The sequence below is a fragment of the Stenella coeruleoalba genome (genome assembly GCF_951394435.1).
Source record: "Stenella coeruleoalba genome assembly, chromosome: 21".
In the NCBI taxonomy this organism is placed as follows: Eukaryota; Metazoa; Chordata; class Mammalia; order Artiodactyla; family Delphinidae; genus Stenella; species Stenella coeruleoalba.
In genome coordinates, this window is record NC_137167.1 from 8,775,389 (window position 1) to 8,788,018 (window position 12,630).

At 43.1% G+C, this 12,630-nt stretch overlaps 1 protein-coding gene and 1 long non-coding RNA gene across 7 annotated transcripts in view; one reads left to right on the forward strand and one right to left on the reverse strand.

Moving 5' to 3' along the window:
* LOC307179760 overlaps positions 1-12,630 on the forward strand; it is a 115,491-nt gene that overhangs the window by 55,098 nt on the left and 47,763 nt on the right. The window lies entirely within an intron of this gene.
* Positions 1-12,630, reverse strand: part of UNC5D (unc-5 netrin receptor D) — a 597,345-nt gene that overhangs the window by 28,584 nt on the left and 556,131 nt on the right. For all 6 annotated transcript variants that reach the window (XM_079909331.1, XM_079909333.1, XM_079909330.1 and 3 more), the window contains 2 exons: positions 9,582-9,731; positions 2,189-2,353 (listed from right to left, as the gene is read on the reverse strand). In XM_079909331.1, the coding sequence (XP_079765457.1) occupies positions 2,189-2,353; positions 9,582-9,731 (315 nt within the window). The remainder of the gene's footprint in view (positions 1-2,188; positions 2,354-9,581; positions 9,732-12,630) is intronic.

Sequence of the window (12,630 nt, forward strand, 5' to 3'; positions counted from 1 at the left end):
GCTTTCTCTAGTTGTGGTGAGCAGGGGCTACTCTTCGTTGCGGTGCACGGACTTCTCATCGCGGTGGCTCCTCTTGTTGCGGAGCATGAGCTCTAGGTGTGCAGGCTTCAGTAGTTGTGGCTCGTGGGCTCTAGAGCACAGGCTCAGTAGTTGTGGTGCATGGGCTTAGTTGCTCCGCAGCATGTGGGATCTTCCCAGACCAGGGCTCGAACCTGTGTCCCCTGCATTGGCAGGCATATTCTTAACCACTGCGCCACCAGGGCAGCCCCTATTAGCTCATTTTCTTTCCATGCACTTTATTAAGCAAGGAGCAAAGGTGCCAGGATGTGTCAACCTTATCACATTCCTTTCACACAAATATCCTGTAATAGCTGAAATTGATCCTCAATATCTGGGTACCTTAGATAGTAAAAACCTTATTTATTTATTATTATTCTTTTGTCGACCTGTTGACAGGTATTTGGGGCAATTTTCATCAGAGGCATCTTTATGTCCTGCCTTTTCACTCTTCCTTCTGAAGTGCAGCTCTTCTCAGATTTTCTTTTTTGTTTTTATTTTAAAACTCCCATACAATTTGTATTTTACTTTGAAATAAATTGTCTTAAATATGCCATGACTGTTCAAGAAAGAGACTCTAAATAAATACCTTGCCTGAGGTTTCTGGATCTACCTTCCCTGTCAGAACTATGTTAGCACATAATGCTAACTGGCAATAACAAACGCAAATATGGTAGAAACATGTCAGTTAAGACAGCTATCAATTTTGAGATACGCTTCTTTGGAAAGCCATCCGCACTTTAGAGAAAACTATTTGGGGAATTAGCCACACTCATTTTGCATAAACAGTGAACTGCAATGAGAAAGGAGGGAAGTGATAATGCTTGTAGGCTACAAGTTTTTGTTTGTTTGTTTGTTTTGCGGTATGTGGGCCTCTCACGGTTGTGGCCTCTCCCGTTGCGGAGCACAGGCTCCGGACGCGCAGGCTCAGCGGCCATGGCTCATGGGCCCAGCCGCTCCGCGGCACGTGGGATCTTCCCAGACCGGGGCACAAACCCGCGTCCCCTGCATCGGCAGGCGGACTCTCAACCACTGCGCCACCAGGGAAGCCCAAGGCTACAAGTTTTGAGGAAAAAACCGCACCTGAAATTGAGTTGTACGGATACAAAATGCATTAAACCTTCTGCTGAGCTTATATATTATTTATATATGTATACGTGAATATGTGTGTGTATGTATATATATGTATATATACACATACACGTTCTAAGGTGAACGATCCAGTATGTGTGTTTTTCTAAACTAGCCAGGGATTACCTTGGAATTGCTAAACAGTGCGTTACCAGCTCCCCTGATTCTCCCCCTCAGCTACTCTCTCCCTCTACCCTCAAATAACCATTCAGGAGGGAATGTCATTGTCTACTTGATAAACTCAAGTCCAGAGCCATGGAGTCATTCAGTGGTTTAGGGCCAATCAAAGCCATGGCATTTCAGGTATCTTTTTGCAAAAGTTGCCAAGTGAATTCTCCTCTGACTCCCATTCTAACCCTGCCCTTCAGTTATATGACCTTGGAGGAAGTCCTGTCCTTTTGCACTGCTGTGTCCTTACTGTGTAGAATGAGATTATTATCTACTCTGCCTTATATTATTGTACTGATGAAATCTAGGCTTAATGGAAATGAGGATGTGTAGAAACCCTGATCCTGGAGGGTAAGAGAAATTGTAAGGCAGTCAGGAACCAAGGCCTTGAAAATGAAATAACACAGATTGGGCAACTGACTTCTGAACAACTAGTCAGAACTGGCAGAAAAGCAGCCCACTGGTGACCTTGTGTCTTCTTAGGGTATGTGTCTCAGTTCAATAATAAATCTCAGCTGATATTCCATGTCTGCCATGAGCTGATAGATTGATTGTAGTTTTGTGTGTAGAAAGCCCTGGACAAATGCCTTCCCCAAAGGTCCCTCCACAGAGCCTATGCTCTGATGGGTTGCGTTTCCCCGCCCCAGTGGGCAGCTCAGTTCCATCCTCAGCCTGAGAAAAAGTTAATTTTCCCTTATCAGTAATGAGGATTGAAAGAGTGAGTGCCTTTCGAAGCTCTTTCATGCTATATGTATAGCCCAACCGAGACAGGTATACAATCCTTAATGTCCTTTAGAAACGGGGTCGGATGACCTGTAGACCAAGGACTCACCTCAAGGATTGACGTCTGCACTTGGAGGATCTGTTCATGGCCTTTGAGCTGCCGAATGCAGATTTTGCAGGACAGCTGGGTGGTGGTGGGCGTGTAGCGTTCCAGGGAGAAGGCACAGTGCAGGGGCTGCCGGTTACCGCACCACACGCGGGAGAATGGGACTTCCTGCGGGGGAGACGGGGGAGAGAAGAGGGCAATGGTGTGCAGAGCCCGGCTGAAGAGAGCAGAGAGCAGGAGGGACCTAATCACAGTAATTAGGATGATGATGATGGCGGTGATGGCAGGAGAGGTAATTGCCTAAGCGACTCCGGTGGAATTGTAGAAATCATGTTCCAGCATATGCCGAGCAGCACAAAAGTAATTAACGTCAATTCCAATGGATAACATTTGAATTCCAAAACCACACTGCAAGAGCTCAGCTTTCACTTGGTGACTCACACAGTTAGAAAGAATACCATCAAAAGTTAATCGTCGTGTCTTTCCATGACAGAAATATTCTAAAAGACTCCTATGGGTAGATTCCTAGGATTAGATGCCTACTCCGTCCTCCTACCTAAGCCCGGGGTAGGATGACATCTTCTCACTTAAATGAAAATTATGCTGAAGAACTGACTGGCCAGAACTTATGCCCATACCACAAACAAATGCCAAATCGTATAAACATAATGTTGCTAATGTATCCAGCATAAAAATTATACCTACTGCAGAATCATACACACACATACACACACACCCGAGAGAGACACACACAAACACAACAGGCTACCCCAGAACGGTGTAGTTTGCCAACTCCTCATTCATTCAGTTCATCCATTCTACAGTTACGTGTACAATGCCTACTAACAACCAGACACTGTACTAGATAAACAAGAAAAGAACAGTAAGAATTGAGGTCTGGTCCCCACTTTCAAGGGATTTATAGACAATTGAGTGGCAAAAGCAATTTTCACTAAATGAGGGGGGAAATTGTAAAATCTATACACATTCCCCTTTTCCCCATGACCAGCTGGTGCTTGCCACCAGTGGCTCAGGCACGTGGCTTTACACTAATGTGAAGTAGAGGTCAGTCACTGATAATCTTCCATGTACTAAAATGTCTTTCATTCCTACTCAGATCAGGCTGTGGTCCTTGGCAATGACCTCATATTTCCAGCCTATAGTAATCTTCATTCTCCCTTCTTTCTCTTTTCCGCATCCCATTCATTTGCTCTTTCACCTGTTGCTACAAATACAATTTTCCCCAATACTGATGCTGAAAAGCAGCAAAAGATGTATCAAGTCTGGAAGTCTGAGTCTCTGAAGTGTGACTGGCGATGGACTCAGCAGGTGTTTTAAGACCAAAGGCCATGATTAGAATTCAATCTACCCACTTTGAGGAACTATGAGTTACCTAGTTATCCCTGAGCTCCAATCTGTACACTTGTTGGTTTCCTCATTTTCTCTATAGGAAGTCTCACAGACCCGGATTTTGGATACTTGCTGGGGGGGTGGGGACCAGCAGGGAGGGTTGGAGTTTAGATTGTTGCAGACTTGAGTACGAGAGAGCCAGCTTTAGGGATTATGAAGGAACGAACTCACGCATTAAACCCTACCACACATCCCGGCAAGGGATGTAAGGGTGTCGTGCTTTGTTTTGTTTGTTCTGAAACCTGAACCAAGGGAAAGGCAGTGGATCTTTGTCTCAAGAAGTAGAGACAGGGACTCAGAGAAGGTCTATATGTTGCCACTGCAGACTTTCATCGACTTTATCCCCGTGCAGAATGTGCGCTGTTAGGAGGCAACTCTCTCTCCACCATCCTCAGTTCTCCCCTACATGGCAGGGGCTGGAAGCCTGAAAACTACATTTCACAGGTCTCTCCAGCAGGGAGTTCACATTTCCGTTCTGCCAGTGAGAAGTACTTGTTTCAAACTTGGAAGGAAGAGGAGGGAGCAGAAGCCTCTTCCTCGCTGCTCCTCTGACAGCAGCGAGCAAACCCAAAGGGTTCAGCTGACAGCACATGTGAGGTTTGCAGGGGCTTCTGAGAGCCATCTGCTTCAGGGGACTTGTGTTTTCCTGAAATCACCAAACTTGCTGGTTTCCTTATATCACTAGTGGCTTTCTCTGCCCTTGGCTCTCCTAGGCTTTCCAAAGGCTTTCTAAGCACATAAATCCTTTGATTGCATTTCCCCTTGATTGAAATATCTTTTCTTGACCCAAACCATTCTCCAATGAAACACCAGTGGCTTAGAAGACGTTCTCTTAGAAACTAAGATGAGCTGGGCAGCGCTGGAAGGTTCACTAGTGGGTTCCACAGAGAGGCTCTCATCCAGGGGCAACTCTGGGAGAAGCGTGAAGCTAATGGTCACTAAGGAGGCACGTGGCTGCCGCACAGCTTGCTTACGCCACCAGCAAGACAGCACAGGTCCAGCCCACTTTCTTCCTAAACTGAGAGTTTTTCTTATGAGCTCTTCCCTCTCTCTCCTAGCAGCAGAGGGCACTTCGGATCGGCGTGGGCTCCCAGCAGCCTTTAGAGGAAGTCATTCCCTAAAACACTCAAAAATGACTTTTCACCTGCCCCCAATCCTATACCAGAGAAAACAGTAATAATACGTATTTACAAGGTCTGCCGTTTCTCCTCATTGTGTAATCCGACGCTTTTCGCGCTCCTCCATGGTTTAGTAAACCACGGGTAACCCTCACTTCGTATCTCAGCCTCCAGCTCTTGTGTCTCTGTCTCCTGAACTCTTCAAAACCCCATCTGCTCACGTACACCCAACTGCCCATTTCTCTGTGGAGAACTCCAACAGCTACATCTTTGGTTTTTATTTCATTATCACCCATCACTGACATTATACCCCTAATCAATTATAAACATTATAAACAATTATAAACATTATACCCCAAATCAACCAACAATTTTAGCTGGCCTTTCCCTTCTCAGACAGGTCTACCTTTTGAAAACGGATCATCACCATCTCTGTCTCATCGTCATTCTCCTCCAATTTTTCTATCTCCACGCGTAATCTTCTCTGATGTCATCATAGCTAACTGGGAGTAAAGTGTTCAGCAACCTTCCTATCTTCAGTCTCTACTACACGAGTTAATGAGGGGGTTGAGGCTTGACTGGGGAGGAAACAGGAAGCAGTTGATTGGTATTCTTTAGGGAAGAGCTTATGGTCTCTCTTTTACCTGTAATCATGAGTTGGCGGGGGGGGGGGGCACTGATGTGACCACATCACTTGGGAACTCTGCTTTCATTACATGATTCCTCTGCTTGGGGGACCAGGATGGCCCCAGGATGCCTGCGTGATAAATACAGCCCCCTGGGACTTCCCTGGTGGCCCAGTGGTTAGGACTTCGCGGTTCTGCTGCAGGGGAACTAAGATCCCACATGCTGTGCGGCCAACAAAACAAAACAAAACAAACACAGTCCCTTGCCTGGCCTTCAAGGGCTTCTTCCATCCTCGATCACCTCATCCTCACTCTCTCCAGTCTCAGTGTACAGACCCTCAAACTCACTCCCTTCCCCAAGCCAGTACGTTTTGATAGAGTTACTCTGCACCATCCCCTTCAACGAAAGTAACTATAACAGAGGGCGCTACGGTTCACAGGTGTTTTTGCCTAACTAAGTTAACTAAGGAGGTTTTTGTTTTCTAAATCTGACATTTGAGTCATTACAGTGTAATATCAATGTTTGCGCTTCAGGGCTCTAGACAGAGCTGAATTCAAGGTCCAGATCTTAAACAAACCTACATTTTTTCTGCAGTAGCTTTGAATCCTAGGTAATGCTTACCTTCCTTAAAAAAAAAAAAAAAAAAGGCACTGACCACTTACTGAAAAGTATCTTCTGTGGTGTCCCTTGCTAAATTTTGTATATTTTCTCCTGAGAACACTGGAAAAACCCACCACAGAGATAATGTTTTCTTGCAGAAAGACGTGAGAATCAGCAAACACAAAAATTCTTCTCTTTTCTCTTTCCATTCTACCGCACACAATCAAAACATTTTAAAAATCTGATATTGAGACAGTGTCAAAAGAATATCTTTTAATTGTTGAGTAGCAGCTACCAGTAGTGCTCAACAAAACACTGAAAAATAACAGAATTAGAAGCACTGTGATTAGTGTGTTTTCAGGGCAATCACCTTTGCTTTCATTTATTCAAAAAAAAAAAAAGGCAAAACACCAAGCTGCTCACTGAGCTGGGAGGAATTATGTGGAAAGTAATACAAGAGGACAAAGTGTAGCAAAGTTCTGGGTGTTTAAAGAATTCCGGAAATGTTTTCATTTTGAGTCCCATTATAATTAGTTTCCTAGCAGATGGGGACCATGTAAATCATATCCTAGCAGGAGACAGACACTGGGTTCTCCAAGATACGGAGCATGCTGTAAGACAAGCTGCTTTTATCCTACAGAGGTGACAGCCTGGCTTGGTGTTTTGTAGGATTTAGAAAATAAATTAATATTTTATCGCATACTGTTTACTACAGCTTCTTCACCCCACAGGCAGCAAGGAATGAAGGAAACAATGATTAAGTAGCTCTCAGGTGCCAGTAACCTACTGAGAGCAGAGTTATTTCCCTCTAAAGGAGGGTTGCTAAGTCTTCCAAGGGGACAACAGCATATCACTAATTGTGGTAAAATCTTAAGAAAAGGGGGCATAATTAATTGTTTATTTTGGAAGGACTAGTGTTGTGGGCTTCATTTTTTTCTTTGAATCAAGGTTGGTGGGGGCTATGGTAACCAGATCTCCTAAGAACTCACATACCCTTCCCTTTCACCCATCATACCTGGTTTCACAAGCAATAAGGGTTGTGGCCTAGCATTTTATAAACTGTCGTCCTCCAGAATCGAAACCAACAAGATTTAAAATCTAGTTGGTCCTAATATGTAGGCTCTCATCACATAACTCTGGACCCAGTCTTGAACTCACATCATTCTAAAAACATCTCTTGGTTGGTGTCTGAGAGCGCAACTATTCTATGCACTAGATACCTCCCTGAGAAATTCCACCTTTCCCGGAAGAGAAAAGGAAGGTTGTTTTTAGGAGAGTAAGCTTTGGGTACCACCTGGAATATGTCAATTCCCAGATTCCTGATTTGAAGTTAGAGAAAGGGAGAGAGGAATAAGAAGACAAGAATACCAGAGGTCTTCTACCCACTGACTTGGAAGATGACAGGGACATTTACCAGTTGAAGGAGAGACCTATCAATGATGTCAGGAGTAGTGAGGTTTTCTGTCTCCACAATAGTGCTCTGTGAGTTCTTATCCACTAAGCCGTAACAAAAAGCCATTCTCTATTATCCACACTGAGTTTGTCAGCGCACATGATGTTCTCCATGAAGTTCAAGCATTCTGAACACAAACCCTCCCCAGAGTGTGAGAATCTGATGCCTGGGGCAAACACAGCATGGCCATTAAGACAAGCACAACATGTAGGCGTACTGCTGGGGGTTCAGTGATCACAGGAGCAAAGAAATTGGTTTTAAGGGTGGTGAAGAGAAAGGAAGAATAGAGCAGAAAGCCATTTGTGGGGAAGAAAAATGAAGTGGAAATGAAAACTCAGTGGCAAGCCTCCTGGTGCAGAGGAAATTAAATTGTTTCTCAGCCTTCCAAGACTCTTTCAAATGATGCTCAATTACAGAAGGCAAATGCTTCTAGTTGTTCACAACCTCTATGTAATCCAACCCATCCTGGCAGTAAAGCTGGTTGGGTTTTCTTGCTAGCCAGTGCCCTTTGCCTTTGGCCGTCCCTGTTGCATCCTCTGGGGTGGGCAGGCATTAACCTCCACCAAGCCTTTTCTGCCTGAGGCTCTCTTTGGAATCCCTGGTGTTGGAATTGTTGTTTAAGTGCCACTGAGAGGTGATGGTTCTTTCATCTGATTTTTTTTTTTTTATCTCCAAGCATTAAACTTAATAGTTACTTTGGACTGAGTCACTTGTACCAGATCCAGTGAAATGATGCCCTTAAATCAATAAAGATTAATACACAGAGGAATTTGCATGACTCAAGGGTTTGTTTTAATAATACCCTGAAGTCCAATTTGGACTAGAAACTTTGACTACTGCTTTCTGGGAAACAGAGACACCTAGGTCTAGAACATCATAAATAATACACTTATTCATAGAAAACCTATCTCCATAAAAAAAAAATATGGTAAAGTTTTCCAAAAAATTGTACAGGGCCCTGAGAGAGATTCTTGTTGCTTTGAATGTGCTAAAGTTATACACAGAGGGGGCAATTCCCAAGGTCATGAGAAATCTGAAAAGTAAATATAAAAATATGACCTGAACCAATTTGAAAATTCTGAAGTTTAGAAGTGTAAGGTGTTGGTGATACAACTTTTTTCTAACTCTCAGGGCATGGTCGAGGTTTTTCTCTTTGAGATTTGGCTTATTTCCATTCTGACAAGCCAGTATATCTTGTGCATGGTTTTTAGAAAATGAGTGCTGTAAAGGTGGAAAGGTCAAAGAACCACAAGGCTCTGCAGGTTATGCTGATGGGAAGAACAGAGAAGTCTGAAAGCGTCCTGTGAGTCCAGATCGATATGCATCTCCCAGAAGCTTACCCAGAGTGAGGGAAATGTCCTGTCACTTGAAGCACAGATGACTCTAGCTTAAGAAATGGTGGTAGACCAGCTGGCTGCTTCTGATGACAATACTTATCACTGGAAATTTTCATAGAATTCAGTGACAAGATCACAAGTTGATATCTTTTTGTGCTAAGCAACTACTCAAAATCGCTAAAAATGATCCAAGGAGACTCGTAAGTCATCCTGCAGTTCTTTTTAAAGTCTCTAATGATGAGGTGTGTGAACAATCATACGTAAATATTTTTATAGTTATAAAAAGATTCTAAGAGGCATTGACATTGCTTTGTTTTTCAATTTGTGATTTCTTCTTCCCATCTTGCTCAATTCATCTGGTAGCAAGCACTTCATATATACAGGACAGAATCTCTGGTTCCCATCTGGTTGGCCAGAGCTCTCTACAACTCAAAATGATCACCCTTAAAAGGTTTCTCCCTGACATCCGGTTCATTTGTACTTGAACAGGATTAAAACGGTGTCTCATAATGAACTGATCTGAATCAAAACAAACCCACAAACATCCTGCTCTAAGTTGTTAAATGACCACCTTCAACCTATCCCGAGTGGTGATTTAAGCAGGAGAGAGAAATGTCACATTACCTGACACACAAGCCCCTTTTTCCCCCACGTGTTAGAAACCCACGGATTTATGACAATAGGTTTCATTCCCTGGGTGTAGTCCAAACTGTTACATGTCTGTGACAGTTTTGAAATTAAATCCATAGTTTTAAAGGAGGAGGAAAGTCAAGAGTACCTTCACCGGGGCTTGTGATCTACTTGCTGGTTAAAGCAAAGCTATTTCTGTCAGAAACCCATTTGGCCAGTACCTGGCATGCAGTGAATGGTTTAATTCTCCAGAGGAATGGGGGGATATCAAGGACAGAGATCTGAAGACTAAAGGTATTCCCTTTGAAATGCAGCAACTTTGGTTCTTCCAGGAGTTGTCCGCCTTGATGCCTTTCATCTGAAACCACTTCCTAGAGGGCAAGAAAAAGAAAGAAGCACAACAATAAAGTACCCAATTTCCTCCACGTTTTCCTTCCACAGATTCGTATACTCCCTCTCATGTGTCTCCCAGGAATCGACAAACAGCGTGATGAGCACGCTCTACTTTTATACCCCACCCCCATCCTTGCAAGGTCAGGACTAAGGGGCTACATACAGGCTGCTGAGAAATAAGGATCTGGACACAAAGAAACAATTGTTCTTCATTACTGTATTGTTGAGGCTTTTACACACAGCGTGCCTGTCTTTAAAACTGGAAGACCTCCTTTGCCCCAAGCAAACTGTCATACTGTTGAGTTTCCAGAACTGTGTGAATTTCATCCTGATATCACCATAATCGAGGGATGTATTTGTACTTAACCTAACGCATCATCATATTTCGTGAGAAAGGGAGACACAGCCCCTCCTCCGCTCTGGTTCCCTTGTTTGTCACTAACACAGGCATCATCCAATATTTATCCTCTAGCTCAAAATAAATGTTGCAAATGCATGTATCATGTTTATTTGTAGTAATGTTCCCAGAAGTTATGCCAAAAGGCCAAGAAAAACTAAGTTGCCAAGTCAGTTTCAGCTCAGAAAAAAAAAGGAATCAAATTCCTGAGATAAATACTCCTTTATCTTTCACTGACAAATCTTTATATCTCATACAAACACAGTTCACATACATTCTATTAAGCAAACCATTTAACTGGTTTCAAATTTGTGGCGTTTAGAATCATCTCCATAAGACAAGTGAAATAACAGAACAGACATGAGTGCTATAAGATGTCAAACTACTGTAGGGGGTGAGGTTTTCGGTGTTAGTGGAGATGAAAGATTTCCCTAAATCCCCATTTAAAAAAAATCACCGTTAACTGACTTATAATTTCCTTGCAGAGCTAGGATAAATAGGAAAACTGAAATCCTTTAATGATGTCCTATAATCTTCCCAGAGTCTCAAAAAGGTTGTAAGAAGCCAAGCAAATAGGTTTATAAATACAATGAAACTTACATTTCAATTATCAGGGAGTGAAAACAGCTTCAGAAGTTATCTTTCCCATCTCTTGTCTATGTATAGATTAACATTAATGAAAATGTTTCTAAGAGGCAGCTTTCCAGCTTTTATCCTTCATGTACACACAAACTGTTAACAGGCTACTAGTGTCTCTTCTCAGGACTAAACGATTCCATTCCAGTGTCATTTTCTCCAACTCTTGGGGTGTGGAAGGGGTGTGCCTTGGGGCCCTGAGTCAGCACTGAACTCGCTGCGATGATGGAAGTGGTCCATACCTGTGCTTTCCAATATGGTATCCACTAGCCAGAGTGGTTAGAGTGACTAAGGAACTAAGATTTTCATTTTAGTTAATTCAAATGTAGATACGCACACATGGTTGGCAATTACTGCACTGGACAGGGCAGTGCTAGATGATTCATTACCTTGTGGGTCTAAGCGTTGGACATAATAACACAGTGGTCAGTGTCTAGTGAGGGCTGCAAGCAGTGGAAGGAAAGAGGCAGGGTGGGAGGGAAGGGAATTAATGCCAGACGCTGGCTTTAGGTCTTTACGGATCCTGGTCTGTTCCCTCTCTTGAGATTTAATGAGTGTCCAGTGGAGCAGTGCTTGAGCTGGGCACTGGGTGGACAGAAATGAAACACCAAGGAGCGCACAGTCTAGAGAGAGGGTCAGAACAGCAAGCATATGAGTATAATATAGTGTCTAACTATTACAAATATGTATATTCCCAAAGGTTAAGGCAAGACAGAGGGTGCCTAACCCAGATGGGCAGAAAGGCCAGGAAATGAATTGGGAAATTAATAGAGGAAGTGATATTTGAACTGAGCCTGGAAGTAAATATAGGGGCTACTCATGGGAAAGGGAGGGAGAGTGCATTCCAGACACTGAATGGGCTCTGCACAAAGGCACGGAGGCCAGACAGAGCTGGGATAGAAGGTTAGGGTGGAAAGTGTATGGCTGGAGGTGATGAATATTATAGGGCAGGGGCCAATCACGAATTCTCCCTTACCATGCTAGGGACTTGTATTTTTGTTTAGAGTAATGTTGTTCGGGTTTCAGGGAGTAGGAGAATTTTCTGAGGGTTATACATACTCAAGAGGGCACTCATCTTGTAAGCCAAAAATGGAAGCACAGGCTTCTAATCACATTTCTGCATGGTCTTGGGCAAGTCACTTAATCTTTAGGCATCAGTTCTTTACTTGGGTTTACCCACAGCCAAGCAAAATCATTAGCATGGTAATATACTACCTGCTTTTTGCCATTCAAGGTTAGAAACAGGGACACATAAGAAATTGGCTTATTCAAACCATATTAAAGCCATGGAATAACAACGATGTTGACTTGTCAAAGTATATTTGACTGGGTAGGCTCTCTGAAGTGTATCCCTGTTCTTTAAATCCGACTTGCCTGAAAGTACAGAGAAATAAACCGAGGTCAGGCGATGAAGTGACTTGTTCACTTGGTGAATTACTTGGTGTAGAGCTAGTCTATTTTAATATTTAGAAATGACATAGCATCATCACACTTGAAGGGAACTTAAGGTAGTTAGTGATTTAAAACTTGATTATTTACAGAGGAAACCATGGAGACCCTCCCCCTTACCCCCAAGAAAGTGATTTGCCTGAAGCCACATGGCTAGTGACAGAGCTACTGTATCAGTACCTGTTCATGGTCTAGTATTTTTTCTACTAGATTTCCCTGCATTTTCCTATACTGTGCTTGATTTTTTTAAGAGTCATGTGAAGGTCAGACTGCTATTAACACTGTCCCATAAGTAATTTTTCATTACTGCGAGATATATGTAAAGATGACATAAGTCAGTCTGTTTTTCAATAAATGCTGGAGAGGGTGTGGAGAAAAGGGAACGCTCTTGCACT